Source organism: Crocuta crocuta, unplaced genomic scaffold, assembly GCF_008692635.1.
Source record: "Crocuta crocuta isolate KB4526 unplaced genomic scaffold, BGI_CrCroc_1.0 scaffold87, whole genome shotgun sequence".
NCBI classification, from domain to species: Eukaryota; Metazoa; Chordata; class Mammalia; order Carnivora; family Hyaenidae; genus Crocuta; species Crocuta crocuta.
Window position 1 is genome coordinate 983,647 of NW_027532166.1, and position 22,166 is coordinate 1,005,812.

Genomic DNA, 22,166 nt, shown 5'->3' on the forward strand with positions numbered 1-22,166 from the left:
AACCATCAAAGCCTGGAGATACAAAGTGGAATAGCAAAAAAAGAAGTAATCCTCTTAATTCACAACTTCATAATAATTATTCTGACTTGGAGTAAAAAATTCTCTGGATTTCTTTCCCCAGAGAGGCAAAAAGGTGAAAATGGCTGGCTGGCTAAGGCCTCTTCCAGCATTCTATGTATGTGCATGCACAAAGCATGTTTAAAACTGTATGACTGAGTCCGAAACGGATACATCAGAATTCCTAAGTGCAAATGAACGTTAGTCCCTTTAAATGTAGGTACTTTGACAAGTTACTTATTCAATATGAAAACAAATTTGGAATTCTGGAGAATTCTTTTTGTTTCTAATTTAAAGCAAAACCAAAAAGCTTTTTAAAAATTCACAAAGGCAATATATATGTGCTACTAAAAACAAATCAGAAATCATAAAAGGAGAAGATAACCGACCCACAATCATACCAACAAAAGCACTACTTAGCTTGAGTAAATCTGAGTCCTCTTCCTATAAACATATCCTGTATGTCTACATTGTTTCTTCATAAAACCAGAGTTATTCTATGCTGGCCAACTTCTCGCTTTACCTTAATATAGTATGAATATCCTCCCATATACTTTGCAAGCACAATAATCTGTAGGGTGGCAATGCCAATTTATTTAACCAATGACCCACTGCTAAATATTTAGGTTATTTACCCATCACTATTATATTAAAAAAAAAAAAAACCCACAACAAAACAAAAAAAGCTACATTAAATGTCCTGGCAATCACAATTTAGTGCACACATATTATGTTCTCAGAACTTCCAGAAGCGAATTTTTTGAAACAAGGCTGTACATCTGTAACAAAGTTGATTTGTAGGTAGTTTGTATGTAGCAGATTACCATCTTTTGACAGTAGATATAACCACTGGAAGGAGCCAAGAGTCAGCTGGGATTGAATCTGGTGATTACAGTCAGACATCAAAGGAGGCGATACTATTTTTAGTTGCAAGCCTCTGACTGTTCAGCAGTGTGACTGGTTTTCACATGTGACTCAAAGTGGCTCTGAAGGCAGCTGCAGCAGGAATTCCGAACTGTTGTAAGCTTTGGCTCATTATCAAATTAAGCATATTACTTCCCAAAGACAAAACCATGAAGGGGACACACAGAGCTAGGCGATGCCACTTCCTCAGATTCCTAACACTGCAGCCACGTCTCGTTCACGTGAACAGAAAGTCTCAATTGTTGGGTCAATTCATTTTAAATAGCTGTACTCGTTCTCTGAAAACGTACATACTGGCGGCTTTCCAGTGTGACACTCTCACACAAACACTTATTTACCACTCGGAGAGCCGACACTTCACATGTATCATCTTTTTAATTTTCATACTACCACTAAACATATGGATGTTGTTCTCTCCATTTTACATACAAGGACCAGGAGACTCAGGGAAGAGAAGTGATTTGCCCAAGGCAACAGAGCTGATAAAGGGCAGAGGCAGGATGCCAACATGACCTGTTTAGCTTCACGAGCCACATTCCTTTCCTTTTCTGAGCAGCCACGTAGCACCTCTGAGTAACTCTTCAATGTGTCATTACAGGGGTGTTCAATCTTAACTACCAGGATTAAAACTTCTTAATGACTATCACTACCAGTGAACAATCCTATTCTTTATTTAACCTGGAAGTGAACTGAACTGGAGGTATTGCTTATGAATAGGCTCATTCATATTCTTAAGAAAAACTGGCAGTGACTACAAAAACCCATTAATTCAATTTGAATGAAGTAAATATTGATACTAGACTTTACATTTAAAGAGACTTGTCTGGCAAGTGAGTCACGTTTTAACAATAACCATAGTAAAAGGGGAAAAATTAGAGGAGTAAGTTAAATAAAAGGCTAGTAAAACTTGAAGGAAACAGCTCAGTGTTTTCTTTTAAACCCTGAAAAACACCATATATATATTTCGTTGCATAGAGTCATTTCAAGAAAAGACTATTAACAATCTAACAGTAGAGTCAACACTAAGAACTTCAATGATATCCAACTCAAAAATGCATAGGGAGAGTAAAGTTATTTTATTAAATCATGCACATCACGTGTGTTAGTGCAAATAGTTTAATCTGTACTCCAGAAATTCTATTGTACTTTATATCTTTACAAAATAGATTTAAAACAATTATTTACTTTAAAAAATGTAATTCTGAAGTTAAGCATTTCAGAACAATATTTGCAATAACCTATATACAAGAGGTACTGGGTACCACTGGCATATTAGCATTCTGTGGTGGAGTGGCTTCCTGCAACAGAAAAGGATGAAATGAACTATATGACAGCATTTTCTACAAGTCATTGGTGACTAATTCCTCCATAAATCTAGTGATCCTCCCAACAGCAAATCCCAAATAGCTTAAAATATAACCTTTAAAGTATAAACAACGACTGCCAAACATCACAAGGCAAATTATATCCTAAACTTCAATTTCAACACTTGGCTAGGCCTGTGGATGGCCACAGAACATTCGAGCCAATTCACTGACATTCCCTCCCAGTTGCACTGACTGAGAAATTTAACGAGGTGAAACTTTAGGATAGTCTACGACCTCAATAAATTTTATTGACATAACTGTGGTGCCGCACAAAACCATAGCTAAACTTTCACTTTTGTGTTTTAAATTTATAACATCAAGCAGTGTTTAGGTGCTTCACTGTGCATGGAACACTATTAATCTTGGGAATGATGCTTCTCATAAACAGAACGTCCCAATTAACAACAGTAAAAAGAAAATAACCATTTGCATACCTGACCAGGAAATCTGTTGGTAGGTAACAACAGCTCACCTTGAACATGAATTAGCTTTGAAATATCATAACCAAATTAAGTCAGTAAAAGCTTATCTAAAGAGATATTAATTCTTTCTTCAATTAAACATGCTTGGAGGAAGAGATGATAGAAAAAAAAAATCATGCTTCCTAAAATGCTGTATATGAGAAAGTAACTTGGTTTTTAAAGAAAATATCTCTTTAAATACATGAGGTTTAATAAATTACATTCCAATTGACTCAACAGTTTGGTTTACTGCACTGAAATTGTAGAATTACTGTTTTTTGCTCCCAGAAATACTTCAGTTTGCTCAAGAAAATACACACTCTCATGGAAAGGTTTTCAGAGTTGACGTCCTCCACATCGTCAAGTCACATTAAGGCTGAACAAGCGTGCACACAGTCCCCGAATTATCACTAGAACAGAATATTTTCCAAGTGTATTTCTCCTTAAAAAAAAAAAAAGAAAGAAAGAAAGAAAGAAAGAAAGAAAATCCACGCAAATAGTTGTCTCTAAGTCTTGTTCCCAATAGCTCAGTGGTTTTATAACAAGTAAAAATGGCGTAAATATGTAAAAAATATATATATATGTGTATATATTTCAAACTGATAGGCACTGAGCACACAGGGCCTCTCTTCCCATGTATGTATTGGTTGTTTGGTTTGGGTAGTTATCGAATCAGAAAAATGAATCATCTGGCCATTAGAATTCAGAGTAAAATACCCATAAATTTAATGTTATAAATAATTTGGTGTACCAAGAAGCCTACTTTAGGCCACCATAATATTCAGAATCTCAACGTACTAATTTAAAAATTACATGAAAAATTGCAAGCAAATTATTGCTTACAGTAGAATAAAGTCACAATTTTATATCCTCTTTATAGATAGATACATTTTATATAAGTTAAAGCAATGACCCTACAGCTGTATTCTTGCACTTCTGCTGTCTTAAGAGGTAAAAAGGAAGAAAATGGTTCTGTTTGTCCCCAGCATGAGTGTGATGCCAGCTTCTAAAGGGAGGACGGTGTACGGACTCAAGAAACGCTCTCATGGAGAAGCTCTGGCCAGACCTGGCACGTACAGCACGATGGCTGTCACCGCAACCAGGGCAGCCAACATGGGCATCCAGGGCCAGGGTTTCTGTGTGGAAAGAAACCAAGAGTCAATATCACATTCTTCCCTCTCTTTTCATACCTATTAACCCTTTGGTTCCAGAGAGTCCTGAATACTTAACAGAATATTAGAAAAACCTTATCTTTGCATAAGAATAAATTTTAACAAGAAAAGAAAACAGGTGAGGGAGTGCAGGTTAAATGGCATAAATATGTAAAAAATATATATATGTGATGTATATATTTCAAACTGATAGGCACTGAGGAGGGTCATTAGAGCAGGAATGCTTTTAGAGGACGGTTGTGTGGAAGTTACATTCAGTCTTGGGCAGTTTTCAATTTTGTTACAGTTGAAACCTAATAGTGACCTCTAAGAAACCCTATGGGCTGGGCCTGCTTTCTTTACTCCAGTGTCCAAATACTGCAACTATCTGATGTACACAGATGCCTGGAATACTGTCGGCTTAAAATGTTTATTTCTTCTTTTTTTAATGTTTATTTCTTGATAAAAACCAGATTTCTATGTGGGGGTGGTTTTACAGAAGGGGCTGGTGGGTAAGATGATAGAAAGAAAATGGTCTACACTTTGATCCTCTACTTGGAAACCACAGAAGACAAGATCAGATGGGGTTCAAGATGAGGAAGAGCTATTAGGACCCCTGCCTCTTTGATACTTTTGGTAAAAACCACGTCCAGTGCAGTAATGTCACATGATTATCTCATGTTCTACTAACACACATGCCTGTTGCAGGCAAGCATGGTTGGGCTATTCCCTGTTAACTTTTGGAGGGCTTACGTGCTCTGGTTGATAGCTTTATTTTCCACTCATGTTCTAAGAGCCTTACTGAGAAAGTTGGCTTTTAGAGAAATATTCTCATGTTGCAGATCAGGGCTCAAAAAGATATGGGATAGGTTTATACTCGTATAAGTAAATGCATATTGGGGTTGAGATCATGAGCCAATGTTCCATTATGCTAATCTCATCCTTTTTCATCATCATAGCCACAGTATAAATATAGGCAAAGGTTGAAATGAAGAAATTCTACACTACAGAAAAGAAGAGGGAAAGGAGGAGGGGGAAGAAAGCTGGCTGAAAACTTCAAAGAGGCAAACGCTTCATTTCTCATTCAAATCTGATTAAACATGTAATTGGGAAGAGGGTACTAATAATATTGCGACAATTCACAGTCTATTCCGGTTTGCTAGAGACAAAGACTCAGTTAAAGGCAGCACATTAACAACTGGTTAGGTTGGAATTAATTCGTGGTTAGCATTACTACAAAGGAAACAAGACAAAATGTTATGCGATTAGTTGATTGTTCAGTTCATTTGTATGACACAATACATGGCATACTAAATGAAGGGTTTGCTTCAGGCAACAGAATACCTGTGTGATTCTGCCATGCACTATACTACAAATATGGCACAAACAGGTGACGGGGACGAACAGACAGGACTCAACAGTAGTGCTTGTACCTTTCTCTACCACAATGGACCGAAACACCAAAACAGGAAAGCCAGGAATAGGCCGATGAATACGGCTGGGACGGGTTGTAATATGGAAGGCTAAAGAAGGGAAGGGATATTAAAATCATTTTATGCTATAAAAAAATCAGATAAGATGATTTAGACCCCAGGGGGGTGGGAAGAAGGGTAGGAAGACTGAGGTAATAGAATAGCACTCAGGTTTTGAACTGATTTCAAACATTTTAAAGACATCTAATACAATTCAGAATAATGGATTGTGGTGTGTAACCAGCAGTTTAAAGGGATGGCTGGAAGCAACGGGCAATGTGGGTGCCCCTAGTGCGCTAATTAAATGCGGCACGTTAAGACAGAGCCATGGCAACATTTTAGTGACTGATGCTCTGCTGGACAGTACATTGTTTTTGCTCCGTACTTGGAATCCATTATTTGACAATGTAGTCCCTTAGAAATGGCTAAAGATTATTTGATCCTTCCATCAAAACCTTTTTTAAACCAAAACTTGTTTGTATGAGATGGTATTGCTTTCAAGCTTAAAAATGCCCTGTGATGAATGCTTCCTAAACCGAGCAAGAGATCTGACACAATGTGTGATAAACATATGATATATAAAGGCAGGCAGTTGAGTCTCAGGGCTTCCAGTTATGTTACTGGAATATAATTAATTTTTTAAAATGGATGGAGTTACTGCAATGAGTTTTACTACAGAGAAAAATTTAGTGCCATAAGTCTAATACAATAAAAAAAGGTAATTCACCTTTTAGGCAAATTACTGATACAACTGTAAATAATAAAAGCCAGGTTACTTTTGAAAAGGCTCTAAAATAGTACAAGGGGATCCATTCTGATTATGCTAGATGTCTTTGCAGGTTAATTTAGTAGAAGGTGGACTGAAATTCCAAATTCAGAAAGATATGATTTAACACAAGAGAAATAATCAAACCATTATAATCTGATTTCAGAAGACTTCTGTAATCTACATTTTCAAAATAAATGCAATTTTGCTTAGCATGGAGCCTCATGCCCAATTTATCAACTTCTCAAAGGCTTCCACCTAAGCAACAAGGCTTTATTTTCTAAAAAACTAATAGCGAAGGACAGCTGGACACAACTCATGAGCATTCTGGACGCAACTGTGTCACTGGATGCCATGCAACATCAGTCTCTTGTACTTGTGCGGCAAAACCAAGCAGAGTGTTTTCCTCTGCAGGAAGGATGTGGCTTACACCACTGCAGTGTCCAAGCCATGACAGGGATTTGAAATAAGTCAGAGCACAACCAACTACACTGAACAGCCATCAGTTAGGTCCCACAAAGGCAATGGTCACCGAAACGTATAATAACACAACATTTATTTAGTACAACATCTTTTTAAAGACTATCTGCCTTCTTGGTAATGAAAAACAAATATTAAACTCAATTTATATGAAAATGTTCCAATTTCTCTCTCTCTCTCTCTCTCACACTCACACACACAGACACACACACACACACACACACGCGCACACACACACAGCTTTACAGAAACTCACCAAATATTCCCTAATATTTATAGGAAGTCAAAAAGACACCAAGCTTTTTAGGAATATGTTGTAGTGAGAAAATTATTAGTATAAAATGAAAACTATAACGAAGTCTCCATTTTTTGATATACCCAAATGCTAAGGAGTTGACATGCACTACTCTTTCTTAGGTGGGTCCCTGGTAGTACAATGCTTCATTTCCCTTACTGGGAAATGAAGTGCCAGATGATGGCTTGGTGACAGAACTTTAGATTCATCTGGGAAAATCTGACAGTTCTTAGGTAAATTATTTTCTTGCAAATAAGGCTCTTCCTCCAGGCAGTCCTCAGGTTCTTCTAGGGATACAGGTTAAAGGGGCAGATTTTTACTCAAAAATTTGATAGCACAATGATTTCATCATGGAATTTTATAATGAAAAGCTCAGTTTATGTACTACAGGCCTCAGTTTCTCAAATCAGTATTAAGTCCTCTGAAAACACTATTTCGGGGCTTTCACCTGATTCTCAGTCAAAGCTAAGGCAAGTTTGCAAAGACTTACATTATTTCCTTTCTCTCGGAGCAGCTTCAGGTTGTCTTTACATTGTTTGAGCTCATCTGTGATTGATTGTTTTTCCTGCTCAGTCATTTCAAACTTCAACTTCAGTTCTGAGAGTACAGTCTGTGTCTTTTCATACTAAAGGCAAAGAAAAAAGAGTGTGCAGACTCAACTTAAAATGGGTAGGAAGTTATGGTTCTCCTCAGGCTTAATACCAGACCCTATTTAGCCACCTGCAACACCAAAGTCAAGCCTTTTTGTTTCAAAGATGGTAAGAATCATTTGCACTAATAATAGGAAATCTTTAATGGTAACTTTATTTTATGTAAGAACTTTCTGGTCCTGGAGTTAAAAAAAAAAAAGAGAGAGAGAGAGAGAAAGCACCGTTATGTCATCTGTTTCTAATATAAAGGGTCACTCTTTCCATTAAGTGAATTAGAGGAGGAAAATAAAGTAATTTTCAAACTGAGCAAAAGAAAAGCAAGTGAAGAAAAACTCCAAAGGCTAATTAAATGGCAAGATTAGGAAGTCTGAGTTTACATCCTGGTAACCAATGTCAGCCAAGCTATTTTAGTCTTGAAGTAAAAAGTATTAACTCCCATCAGGCTTTCTTTTACCCAGGCATCACTGGCTATTAAAGTGTTCTGGATAAATGAATTTCTAGGCGAATGAAGTAAAGAAATAGATCCAAAGTACTGACTGACCACTGTGACTGGGGCATTTCTATCTTTCTACCTAAAACTTATAAACATCAATAAATAATTTTTAAGAAGCTGTTCCTGATAAACACTTCTCTATAGTGAAACATGCCACTTCCTGCTCTGAAAACCAGTTCACTGAATAACTTAATGTTCCGACAGATAAGCTATCCTTTGAACGCAGGTGAGGCCAATGCAAGACACAGCATGGTTTGCCCCTACTTCAAATGCCCCAGGAGGTAGGAATTCTAGATTGGTTCTGCTTCTAGATACTGCATCTTATATGCAAGCTGGGCTCCCAATCACAGAGCAAAAACCATCCTGCTGCTGGTTATGCTTTTGTCTCAGCCTTTACTGCCCCACTCTCCCATCTCTGAAGGTTTTAGAAGGAAGAAAGGCAGACAGGGCTGAGTATAATATAAATATGTCATGGGTCCAGCATACCAGTGAGATTTCTCCTTTTCCCTCCTATATCCCAGATATTTCTCAATAAAGGAATGCCTTTATGGGGTGCTTCTGAATAAACCAAATACTTTGGAGTGATTAATTAGAAGCTCATCATTATGCACTCCAAAGATAAATATTAAGCAGGATGCAAATGTATAAAATCATTAGTCAGAAAAGGTGGGGACAGGGGGATTAAGGTCAGCAGAGTAATGGGAGGTCACCAGTAAATGGGAAGAAAGATATGGGTCTAGAGAGGGAGGTCAAATGTGAGAGGAACTCCTTGTTACCTAACAATGTTCCCCAGAAAAGGCCAGGTAGTATGCCAGACAATGAACTAAGGAGTAAGATTCATGGACTTAATGACAACTTTTTTTGTGGGGTCTGTGGACTTCCTTTCAGAAGGCAGAAGGCTGCTGGCGGGCTGCCAAAGCAAATTCAGTGTACCTAGACTAGTCTCTTAGAACATAATCAGTTCTCAATGATCTGATTCTTAACAGTGAGTAATAAAGGATAAGTGAAAAGTGCTTTGCTGACCTAAATTTTCCCTTACATTCCTTCTCCACCATTTTTACATCCAGCTTGCCCTTTACACCAAAGCACTTCATCATTTCTCCATTCCATGGGGTGTGAAGCCGAGTGACAGGAAGGCAGCCAGTCAGGAAGTGCCTGCTGTTTACCTTCAGCCTGTGTGGAGGGTGGGAGGAGCCTCACCCTTGCTTCACCGCCAGCTGGTAAAGCCAAACAGCTTTCTGGAGGTAGTCCTTGCACGACTGGCTTGTGTACACAACGTTTTATGAATTCTCAGATTATAGGTATCCCTACTAAATTCAAGTATCAAGATGCTTTTAGTCAAATATAAAGGTGATATACCATTGTTTTTCTCTATTTTAATACCGAAGATTAAAAATTACTTCCTTAAGTACTTATGTTTCGTTAAATGTTCAAATAAAAGTTGCCATATATATAAAACTCAATTGTTGGAACAAAGGTCACTTTCTGCAGCCTTACTTTCACACCTGCGCTTGGGTATCAGTTTTGCTCCATCTTGCTTTCTAACTCAAAGGTAAGAAACGAGCTCAGTACTGATTAAGAGGGAAATACCACACAATATTACCAACACCTTTGGTTCTTCTTCATAAAAATAATCATATGTGGCTTGCTTAGCTTGTAATGTTTTAGCCTGTTACAGTGCTGAAGATACATGATACTGTGCACATTAAGCATGATTCTATGAGAGAAAGGAGAACAAAGGGGAAATGTTGAAAGAGAATATATGTGCATTAGTAAAAGGTAGTAATTCATTTGCAGTGGATTACACAGATAAAAGAACCTCATTAAAGAACATCTCAGTTACAGACTAGTATCCAGTAGTTGACATCAGGACAAACAGAAAAAGAAGCAATTTTACATTACAAAGGAGTGTGATGACCACATCATTTCACAATGGAAAACACTGAACAAGAAAATAGAAAAGAAACATACTGACAAGTTCAGACATATTTTTAAATATGCTGCATTTAATGCAATCCAGAGCTATCAACAGTTGAGATGCTGTGACAACATGCCACTGCCATTTGAGGAAGCAGTTAAAGCATTTCTCACTGATTGCTCAGTGACCAGAAACAGGCAAACAGATAATGCAACGCAACGGCCAGTGCATTCACAGTAACATACAACAGAGTCGTCTTGCAACCACAGCATTCTCCCCAGATTCTGAAAGGACTATGGCGTATGGACTGGAAGGGCACAAAGTGCTTACAGTATTAAATACTAGGATATTTACTTTGGCACAAAATTTGTGTTCCAACTAAATAAAATGAGGTTTCTCCCAGAATGCATATCCTTAGCAAGAAGATAAAAACGAACATGTTACAAAATCAGTATGGCCACATATAAATAATATGTTACAGTTTTTTTTTTTTTCTTTAAGAACAAACATGAAGACAGAGGAACAACAATCATGTCCACGTTCAGGATACTACAAGGAAAGGGAAGTGCAAAGAAAAACTGCATTGGTTAAACAGATCTTCTAAAAACAATTTTGGGCAAGTTTGTTATTAAAGACAAAGAGTTGTCTTCAATTTCCTTTTATGTATAATGAATCCTTCATTTAAGAGAGTCTACAGCTGGGGCACCTGGGTGGCTCGGTCAGTTAAGTGTCTGACTTTGGCTCAGGTCATGATCTTAAGGCTCGTGAGTTCGAGCCCTGCACCTGGCTCTGTGCTGACGGCTCGGAGCCTGGATCCTGGTTCAGATTCTGTGTCTCGCTCTCTCTCGGCCCCTCCCCACCTTGTGTGCACTTGCTCACTCTCTCTCTCTCTCAAAAATAAATAAATAAACATTAAAAGAGAAAGAGAGAGAGAATCTGTAACTGGGGTGGGCCCCGACCAGTAGGTCAAGATGCACCAGCCTTCTCTGTCCCCGGGGCTGGCCAGGACTCAATGTAGGGAGAATAAGGCAGCAGGACTGAATGCAGTTCTTTGCCTCATTGTCACCTTCAAGGCTTTGCTCAGAAAGAGGCTGGGTGGGGTCTCTACTCCAAAATCAAGTCAAGGTTTTACACCAAATGATATGAAAAGTGAGCATACATATTTGTGAAGAAGGGAAGAAGAAGGGGGAAAAGGGGTGGCGGTGGGGGAGAAGAAAGTAAAAGGTCACAGAATCTGTGTTTGGTTGGCTGGCTATGAGGTGAATTTTAAGTAACTTTCAGGCTATCTAAACTGCGGGGTTTAGATAGCATTATGGTACAGCCCCACTTTGCTTTCCAAAAGTATTCCAAGTTAAATCTGATATTGCCTTTGAAAGATAAACAATGAATCGAGTAATCTGGTACAAAGGGCTTCTCATACAGGTCAGCTACCTGGTAGAGAAAAAATTTTAATGTAATTTTGCATATTTATATTTTTGAGACCGAACTCTCTACTAATGAATTCTCTCTATATGGACCATGATACGCAGCTAGAAATCACCAAGCAGAGATGCTCCAATTATCAACTTTGTGACAGGTAATGGGACTTCTGCTTCTCTTTATTTCTAACTAGCATGAATATCTGATTTGTTTTTGCCTTTAAGTCCAACCATAATTGGGCTCATAATGTCTTTTCGCTTTACCTCTTTCTGTACATCCTTTGCTTGGTTTTCAGCCTTACTGAGAAGAGTTTTTAAATCAGCTGAATCCCGAAGATGCTGTTCTTTCAAGGATCCCACTTGACTCTCAAGCTCTTTCCTAGTCATCTGAAGGATGCTGAGATCACTGGTAAGCTCTAAACTCTGCTTCTGAGAACTGCAACATAAATATTAACAGTTATTCAATTCATGTAGAAACTAGACATAGCAGGAAGTCCAATTTCTTATACATTTCACTAGGAGGGATGGAGTAAATTTCAGAGGAGGAAAAAGTACATTAAAAAAAGGTATGTTCAATAAATAAAAAGCATTAAAACACTAAAAAATTGCATGTTTAAAGCTGTGTTCTATTTTCAGATTATCAAATATACAGCGAGGCTAAAATCTTGAAAGCAGAAGTAGGAGGTGACTAATTGCATTATTTTGTTACATCACATTATATTATTTGTATTATAAAAAGATAAGTGTGGGGCTTCCCCAGGAAAATAGCAAACTTTTCAACTATCTTCTTATTTAAGTACTTGACAAATAGAAACTTACAGCTTAGGAGCCACTGTCAATTCAAGTAAAGATAAAGCTCCTCAAGTGAAAAGACACACCAAATTGGGGTGAAAGCCTGAAATGAAGAACCAGGAGGCTCGGTTCTAGACTCTAGCTCTGCCACTATTAAGTTGTGAGATGTTGAGCAAGTCACTTAATTGATGCAGTTTACTTCTCTGAGCAAGCATTTCCTGAGCTCTTAGGTCTGTGCCAGGCACCACGTTGCACAGACATAAATAACACAAGGAGCATCTCAGTGCCCGCCACCGTCAAATAAGATTGAACTCAATAATTTCAGAGGCTGTTTTCTGGCTTCAATTCTATAATCACTTTTACAACTTGATGTAAAAAAAAAAATCCAATTTACACACGAGGAAAACAGCTTGATAGGCATGAATAGAAATTCTTTGTTCAATTCCTTGTGCATCACAAACAACAAAAAACAAAAGACCTTCACAGTGTAGCTGTTTGAAAGAATGTGGCTCCCATCTACAACAGAAATAGCTAAAGAAGAATAAAGTTTTCAAGATGACAGTTTTATGCTCCTCAGAAAGGATCATAAGATTCAGGCTCGATATTATTAACCAAGGCACTATGGAGTGTAAATTTCATTCTGATCGTATGCCAGGCAAATTCTTAGGGGTGAGTGTGATGTCAGCCCAGTATAGCTAGGAACTAAATGGCACAGAAGACTCTGTAAAGGAAGATTAACTTCTAAATGCTACTTAAATGTTGAGGAGGCTTACCAAATAAACTTAGAGGGCCACTAAACTAGAAAAGTTTAAGAAACAGAATTAATTTGTCTTAAATAGTTTGTGACTTTAGGCAGACAACCTTGACTAATGATATAATATATTCCACCCTTCTGGGACCTAATATTTTTATAAAATGTATGTCTTTACCTTATAAGGAGCTTGTTGCTCTTCAACGTTTCAACAAAATTTGAATTAAAAAAATAGCACTTAAAAATCTGCCAGATTCCAATTAACTACATTTCAAGAATGAAGGATCAAGTTTAAATCTTTAAAATATCAATAATCCCAAAGCAGGAATGATTTTAGATAATCAATATTAGTAATCAAAGATCAGTATTCCTCTTCTTTTATTTTCTTTTTTTGAGTAGTCTCCACACCTAATGTAGAGCCCAACATGGGGGGCAGGGCCTGAGTTGAGATCGAGAGTTGGATGCTTAACCAACTGAGCCACCCAGGTGCCCCAAAGATCAGTATTTCTCACTTATGATAGAATACCAAACTACATGGATTCACTAAGATTCCAAATATAAGGAATTTGAGAGTGTCTGAATCCCTTATAATCCCTTTATACCAAACAATTTGCCCAAATGTGCTGTCAACACAGACATCAGTTGGTACATACATATATATTCACATGCATATAGTTGTGTCTGGGCCTTTATTTTGTCCTCTTCAGATTTTGGAATTGTTTTAATAAAATTTTACATGTTATAAACATATTTCCTCTTTGTTGTTAATTACCTCTAAACATTTAAAAAGTATAACACATAAATGTGTATTACATTACATAGATGTACAAAAGACTAGAAAGATAGGACACTGAAAGAGAAAGAAGTTTTATAGATATTGATAACACATGGTATTTTAAGAAGGCATCTTAGGGGCGCCTGGGTGGCTCAGTCTGTTAAGCGTCTGACTTCGGCTCAGGTCATGATCTCATGGTTCGTGGGTTTGAGCCCCGTGTCGAGCTCTGTACTGACAGCTCAGAGCCTGCAGCCTGCTTCAGATTCTGTGTCTTCCTCTCTCTCTGACCCTCCCCTGCTCATGCTGTCTCTCTCTCTCAGAAATAAATAAAACATTAAAAAAATTTTTTTAAAAAGACATCTTAGAGAATAAATGAACACACCTTGTTCCTTCAACCAGTTTTTGATTTTTAAAAATGTATAATCTATTGTAATTGTTTATAAGCAGATGAGGCTTACCATTTCCTGATATATCTAGTCCTTTCTTTTTTTTTTTTAAATATTTTTATTTATTTCTAGGAGAGAGAGAGAGAGAGAGACAGCATGAGCAGGGGAGGGTCAGAGAGAGAGGGAGACACAGACTCCGAAATAGGCTCCAGGCTCTGAGCTGGCAGTCGGCACAGAGCCCGACGCTGGGCTCGAACCCACGAACCGCAAGATCATGACCTAAGCGAAAGTCGGACGCTCAACCGACTAAGCCACCCAGGCGCCCCTATCTAGTCCTTTCTTTATTGTTTTCCCCTAAAGCGTGTTTTCCTAGGAACTGACCTTGATCACAGAGTTTTTGCTAACCTTGATGCTCTTGAGAAGTAAAAACACAAGGCTAACTAACGAGAGTAAGGACTCCCATTTCTGGTGTACTGTGGGGAGGGAGATGGATTAATTAAGATTAATTAAGAGTAACTTCAATAATAAACATGTATGAGGGCGCCTGGGTGGCTCAGTCAGTTAAGTGTCCAACTTCAGCTCAGGTCATGATCTTATGGTTCATGGGTTCAAGTCCTACTTTGGGCTCTCTGCTGACAGCTCAGAGCCTGGAGCCTGCTTCGGATTCTGTGTCTCCCTCTCCCTCTGTCCCTCTCTCACTTACACTCTGTGACTCTTTCTGTCTCAAAAAATAAACATTAAAAAAATGAAGAAAAAAATCCACGTACTATTTTCACATTCTGAATTATAACATAAACATTGTTTAAATAAAAATATGGAATGGATCAAATTTTTAAGGAAGAAATTGATTTTAATTTTTTTTAATGTTTATTCATTTTTGAGAGACAGAGCACAAGTGGTGGAGGGGAAGAGAGAGAGGGAGATACAGATTCCTAAGCAGGCTCCAGGCTCTGAGTTGTCAGCACAGAGTCCGACACAGGGCTTGAACCCATGAACCATGAGATCATGACCTGCGCCAAAGATGGATGCTCAACTGACTGAGCCACTCAGGCACGCCAGGGAAAAATTGATTTTAAACTATACATCAAATGTTGATGGGGAAGCAGGAGTCCACTAAATCTGCTGGAGTAAATATATTGTCTTCGTTGGTTTGTATGTAAAGTATTGGATATTAGAAAGACATAACTGATCATATAATATTATTACTCTTTATATAACTGTGAAATTCGAAAGCTGAATTTGTATCTTTCAATCTTATAAATTCTTTATTATAGTCATCTCCTGATCACCCTTACTAACAGAAGGGATCATTGGTGTGAAAGAAAAATAATTTGTATTTGAAATTTTTATCACTTAATTTATAGGAAAAATTCAATCACTGATTTTAGATCTTTGCCATTTGTTCAGCGCTTTGGTGAGAAGCTGTATTCCATGAATATACCCTGAGTACACCAAAAGGAAAGGACATGTAGAATGAAGGTGGAAGTAAAAAAAAAATACTGCTGAAGTATTACTGCTGAAGTATTCCGCTATTGTGCTTAACTTGTCAAATAGCCAAAAAGAGCCTGGCTGAACATTTTGCTGCAAGAAGGTAATTAAGTATCAAATTTAAATTCAATTAGATGAAAATTTAAGATAAAGAAATATTTTGAAGCTAAAAAAGAGTTCTTGCATACTTGTGTAATTCTTTTTCTTGCCGCTGCAGTTCTGATGATAACAAAACATTTTCCTTTTTTAGAGAATGGCATTCGGTTTCCAATACATTCCATTCCTTTCTCAACTTCTCTAGTTCACCTAAAATAGTCCCAAAATATATTCATTAATATAGGAACATAACTTCCATAATAATTCAGAGGATAAGGGAAATATTTCAGAGAAAAACATACCTTTCCCCCCAACCAAAAACTATATATTTTACATGGCTATTCTTTGATTCCTATTTATTTTGCATCTCTACCTCAGGTAAGTCCCACCACCTTGAACTTCATATGACAAATCATTCTTTTATATGACGAATAATTCTAGTAGTATTTAAAATATTGTAAAAAATGTCAATTTATTGTAGAACTTGCAGACCTGAAGAATTTTTACAGCCCCAACATAAAAACATTACTTTATACAATCAACTGTGATCAAAGAGAAAAATAGTCCAAATGGTTATTTTGTGCAAATTATAAAGTTATCACTGTCAAGAATTAAGAGTTTTACATAAAATACGTGTACTCACCTTGTAGCCTTGTTGCTTCCTCTCTCTGCTGGTCCTCACACTGCTGACACCGAAGCTGAAAACTGTTTTGCAGACTTGTGATTTCTTTCTCATATTCAGACGCTGCTTTCCGCCACCGCTCAAGCTCAGCTCGCACCTTCTTAAGCTCGTCTTGTAATGAAGCAATGTCAGTGTCCCGCTCAGAGGCAGCCTTTTCTGCTGCCTGACGAAGGAGCAAAATTTCATCTCGGGCACTAAGCAGTTCATCTCGAGTGCTTGTGATTTCACTGTCCTTCTCCTCCCGGAGATTCTCAATATTGATGTGTAACCTCTGCAGTTGGGCTACAAAAGGAGATTTATCTGTCATTTTCTTTGTCCAAAGCAATTACAAATCAATGAACTGCCCAATGGGTCTATAGTTACTACAAACTGTATAAACAATCTGTGTTTAATGCAGAAATGTCAAAATACAGAAACACAGAGAGTAAAAACCAGAGTGATCTTTTTATTTCTCCCACACAGAAAGTTCCTTCTAACATTTGGTATTTATATCTAGATTTATTCTAGATTTTTATACACGTATAAAAGCAAAAACAAAGAGGGACTGTAACATATATGGTGTTCTCTATCCTGTTGGTAATGAATATCTTTTACTAACAAAAAAGTTACACTGTGATTTCTTTGACTAATCCTTTATTTTAGATATTTTAGGTGTTCAGTTTTTAATTACTATATGTAATACTGCAAGCCTGATTTTTTTTCTTAGAGTGAATTCCTAGACATAGAATTGCTTGGTCAGATGGTATGCATTAGTTTCCTGTTCTTGATTCAATTTTCTGTTCAAATATCAATTCCTTTAAGAAGCTTTCTCTGATGACTTATCTAAAAATAGCCCTTTCATTCTCTAGCCCATTACTCTGCCTTTATTGGATGCCACATTATATATTTGCTTACTGTTTATCTTTTCCACTGGACTGTACATCTCTTGCATATTCTATCTTCAATATTAGCAAATAACCAGGAATTATTGGTTGAATTAATGAACTGACAACATTAATGAATACTGCCTAATCAAGGAGGTGTATTTTTAAGATTTATTCTTATGCCCTCAAGACTTGAACTGGAAAGAATCTGTATAATATACTTGGTTCAGAACTAGAAAACTAGTGCTACTTACTATAACACTAGAAAATTACAGGTGGAAAAATTCCTTAGGGTAGAAAAGAATAATAATTAAAATAATTAAGAAGAAAGGCTGAGAAAGGGGGAGGCTACTCGATAAATAAGCATTAGAAAATTAGGCCTCTTAGAAAGTTTGCAGGAAACACTGAGAGGTTAACAGGTTCAAAACCTGAAAAGACATAATGGCCAGAGATGAACAGGACCATATGCTTGTGAATAAAGTCATGAAATACACATGCTGGCACAGGGGGAGCTCAATGATGCCTAGGTAAGACAGCTTTAAGAACAAACGCAGCTCTAGTTATAGAATCTTTAGGGAAAATTGACCAAACGCAGTACAGAACGGAAATATAGATTGAAATCAGATTTATATAAGCTAATGGATAAAGGCTTAAATTATAATAAGAGTTTAAAGAATTTCCTATCAAAAAGGCAAACAATCTACCTCAAAATTCTAACTTGACCATAATAAAATTTAAATTTTTAAGAAAACCCAGAAGACTGCTTTTTCTCAGGGATATTTTAGGGCAAATATTATAGGCCTCAGACGGTGATTTCCTATTTTTTCTGTACTGAGATTACTTGACTACTTTCTTCTCACCCTACATCTCAAATTAAAACTTTCAAATAACATTAGTTCTTTCTTTCAATAGCAATTTTGTGTTATAGGAATTTTACAATAGCATGGGAAAGAAAGGTCTCTCCTAGGGCTCTCACATTTAGAGCCTAACAGTGCCAGGAACTCTGGCTCGAAGAAAACCCTTAGCAGGCAGGGATCTTTCTGGTCATTTCTGGAATGAACCTGTGACAGCCCACACAAAGAGACAGCAAAATGGTGGGTATGAAGAGCAGCCTCTACCAATGAAGGCAGTGCAGGGATCATTGTGCTCTTCCATGCGATATATAATTTTTGTTGTAATGGAAGTATGTTATGAGCATTAGAAATGATATCATCAAGCTAAAAGTGCTAATGCACAGAGCAGCTCAAATTGATGTCCTGTCCAAAGACCCCCTGTGTAGTAACTCACTACATAACCCAGAAAGTGACAGTCTTACCAAACCCATGTCTTCACCCATGTTCTTCCCACTCCAAGTGTCTACTATTGGAGTATTAGGGAATCTTCTCTTGTATCTTCTTAAAACAAACAAACCAACACACCAAAAAAAAAAAAGCCTACCAAGAGGTCTAGTTATAGTCTCAGATTCTAGGGACAAACCAAAGCCGTGAAAAATGGGAACCCACCCCACTCTTACTTTCCATTCCTTTTGAATCACAACAAGCAAACAATAATAATCCCACATAGCCCTGAGGTGTTTCATACCTTGAAGAACCTGTATTTGTTTACTGGATTCCTCAACTTGATTTCGATAGGCTTTTCTTTCTTCTTCCAAAAGAGCTAAAAATAAAATACAATGTATCTAATTTTGTGAGTTAATCGAAGTATTCAGAATTGAGCAGCTGGAAATTTCTAAGAAATTAAATTTTATTTCTAAGAAGGAAACAAGCTATGGAGTAAGTATTATCAGTATTAGCTGTTAGATAGTTTAAAGATTTTAGGAGCACAAAAGAGTAGTAATAAATACATTCAATTGAGTAACAGTTTTTTAGACCTTGTATCACCAAGATAATATGTGCTATACATGAGAAGCATTCTTGATAGTTGTTAATCAGCATTTTTGAGCTTAAGTTTTAAAAATAGACTTAACATCCTTATGTTTACCATCAAGGACATGGTAAGTACCGACTAACAGAAAGTTCTGAGTTCCTCTTAGGATGCGAATCTTCCTCCTGATCAGGAAGGCCATCTTAGAGAACAGGAGGACTCCACTGGCCATTTACTTTCTCTTTGTTTTTCTAAGACTTTCTAAGATACCAGTGACTGCAACTAGGTAGTTATTGTGAAAGATATGGAAATGTCAGCTCTAGAGAAAGAACAGTCCAGACTCCACTGGCCTGTGACACTATGGATGAGTAAACTACTAGAGAAGAAAGTGGCTGGGACACTGTGAAATCCTTTTATCTTGCCTGGTTCCTCCCATTTCCTGAAGAATATGCTATAAAATCACAGGGAAGGTAAGTTTCCCTCATCTTCTACTGAAGAGCCAACATTAGGTGTAACTAAAACTTTGGAACTGAAATACATCATTTTTTTCCTTTTGTTGTACTTTATAATTAACTGTTAAGACCTTTTATTGGTACAGATCCTTCTTGATTTTCACATCAATAATGGAAGAAAGTAGAGCAACTGGGGCTCTCCCCACTTTATTAACCCGAAACATAAGTTCAGGGAGGGTAAGTGAATGTCCCAAGATCCCATATCCAATAATGTTGTGGATCTGGAACAAGATACCATACCTCTGGACTCAGTTATATCACAATGCTTCCACATCCCCTAAAGAATCAAAGTAATCTTGATCTCACCTTGAAGTTCAAAGCATTTTTGTTTACTTGCTCTAGCTAGTTCCTGGGCTTCAATCAATTCCTTGCGAAGATGCTGAATTTCTTGTTTTGCCTCAATTTCTGACTGTGCACCCTGCAAGTCATCTGACAAAAATATGTTTATTTTAAAAGCAAGAGTTAGTATCACACTATAACCTCTACAATCAAGTATTAGCCGTCTCTATCATGTTTAGACATGCATAGTTAAAGAACATAGCACAATGAGTTAAATAAAATTTAGAAGCAAATTATATTAAGGATTTTAGTCATTTTACCCTGGACAAAGAACAAAAGTACAGTTAAATATATATTAGTAATTCATAGCAATGGTATTATAAATGTGTATTAATATATACTAAGTTATACATTTCACTCATGTAGAGCTCATGTAAGGCTTGACATTCAGTAAGATGGGCATAATGCCATTCTTCTTTATTTTGAAATTGCTTGATAACAAGTCAGTAAAATTTCACTTGGAACTGGAAATGGAAAACAAAAACAAACTTTTCTTCAAGAAAAAGTATTTTAGCATTATTTCCCCAGTTGTGGGAAACATAATAAGAAATCTCCACCATTCTCACTTTGTCATCAGTATCTCCCCAACACTACACATACAACAAATATCTGCTGAATAATTAAACGACGTAATCTCAATGATTTTATCAAAATAAATTAGATCCAGCATTACATCTCAAATATGCCCCGTCCTTTAATGTCTTTTCTCTAGTCACTCTGCTCATCTTTCACCATATTAAAATTTTCTGCAATTTTTTAAAAGTTTATTTGTTTAGTGTGTTTGTGTGTGTGTGTGTGAGAGAGAGAGAGAGAGAGAGAGAGCGCAAGCAAGAAGGAGAGAGAGAGAGAGAGAGAGGGAGTGAGCATGAGTGGGGAGGAGCAGAGAGAGAGAGAGAATCTCAAGCAGGCTCTGTGCTGTCAGAGTAGAACCCAACATGGGGCTCAATTTCACAATCTTGGGATCATGACCTTGAGCTGAAATCAAGAGTTGGATGCTTAACTGACTGAGCCACCCAGGCACCTCCAAATTTTCTGCTATTGAACACTGACTTAAATAAGTATATCATCAGTTAGGCCATATTCTTCTAGTGCATTCTATTTGACTATTACTTTGACTTACAAGTAGCTCAGGCATAATAACTTTATTAAAAAAGAGCTAGGAGGGGCACCTGGCTGGCTCAGTTGGTAAAGCATGTGATTCTTGATTTTGGGGTTGTAAGTTAGAGCCCCAGGTTGGATAGAGAGATTACTTAAAAATAAAAGTCTTAAAAAAAAAAGCTAAGAATAAAAGTTTACAATATGATTACAGCTGGTCTTAGATGTTACATACCCATATTTTCACACTCCTAGACTATATCCTACTTTCTCTTGCACAGAAAAGTAATTTTGAGCCTAATTTCATTTATTCTAGTCAACCTATCAATTTTTCCTTCAAATGGTCTCTTGGTGAAGAGGGGGGCATGTAAAGAGAGAGAGAGAGACTTTCCAGTTGGCAGGAGCATTGTCACAGCAACTACAAAATTTCTCTTCTAATGCCACACACTAAGTTTGCAGAAGTCTTGGGGTGCCTGGGTGGCTCAGTCAGTTAAGTCTCTGACTTTAGCTCAGGTCATGATCTCTCAGTCTGTGGGTTCAAGGCCCAAGTCAGGCTCTGTGCTGACAGCTCAGAGCCTGGAGCCTGCAGCCTGCTTCGAATTCTGTGTCTCCCTCCTTCTGCCCCTCCCCCAGTCTGTCTGTCTCTCTCTCAAAAATGAATAAATGTTAAAAAAAATTTAGAGTCTGCAAACTGGCTAGCTGACCACCTCTGGATTTATCATTATGTAGGACAATGTCCTTATTGTCAGGAGTTTTTAGGAGGGATGTGTCACAATGCCTAAGCCTTATTTTCAAGTGGGTTAGGAAAAAAAAAAAAAAAAACCAAACAAACCTCCAAAAACCAACCAAAACTGACATAAACTCCTTCAGTGGATAATTTCTTAGTTCTATGTTTGTGTGTGTTTTATTTTTTTAATCTTTTAAAAAATTTTTAATATTTATTTTTGAGAGTGTGTGCACGCACACACACAAGAGGGTAAGGGGCAGAGAGTGAAGGGGACAGAGAATTGAAGGCAGGCTCCAGGCTCCACGCTGTCAGCACAGAGCCCAATGTGGGGCTCAAATCCATGAA

At 37.3% G+C, this 22,166-nt stretch overlaps 1 protein-coding gene across 31 annotated transcripts in view; it reads right to left on the bottom strand.

The window, feature by feature from the left end:
• Positions 1–2,083: 2,083 nt before the first annotated feature.
• SLMAP (sarcolemma associated protein) overlaps positions 2,084–22,166 on the bottom strand; it is a 149,013-nt gene continuing 128,930 nt past the window's right edge. For 13 of the 31 annotated variants that reach the window (XM_077776633.1, XM_077776623.1, XM_077776627.1 and 10 more), the window contains 7 exons: positions 19,967–20,089; positions 18,867–18,941; positions 16,384–16,704; positions 15,833–15,950; positions 11,717–11,888; positions 7,464–7,598; positions 2,084–3,945 (listed from right to left, as the gene is read on the bottom strand). In XM_077776633.1, coding sequence (XP_077632759.1) covers positions 3,853–3,945; positions 7,464–7,598; positions 11,717–11,888; positions 15,833–15,950; positions 16,384–16,704; positions 18,867–18,941; positions 19,967–20,089 — 1,037 coding nt within the window. In that variant the 3' untranslated portion in view covers positions 2,084–3,852. Of the gene's footprint in view, positions 3,946–5,393; positions 5,484–7,463; positions 7,599–11,716; positions 11,889–15,832; positions 15,951–16,383; positions 16,705–18,866; positions 18,942–19,966; positions 20,090–22,166 lie in introns of all 31 variants that reach the window. The other 18 variants (XM_077776634.1, XM_077776626.1, XM_077776629.1 and 15 more) reach the window with 3 other exon arrangements.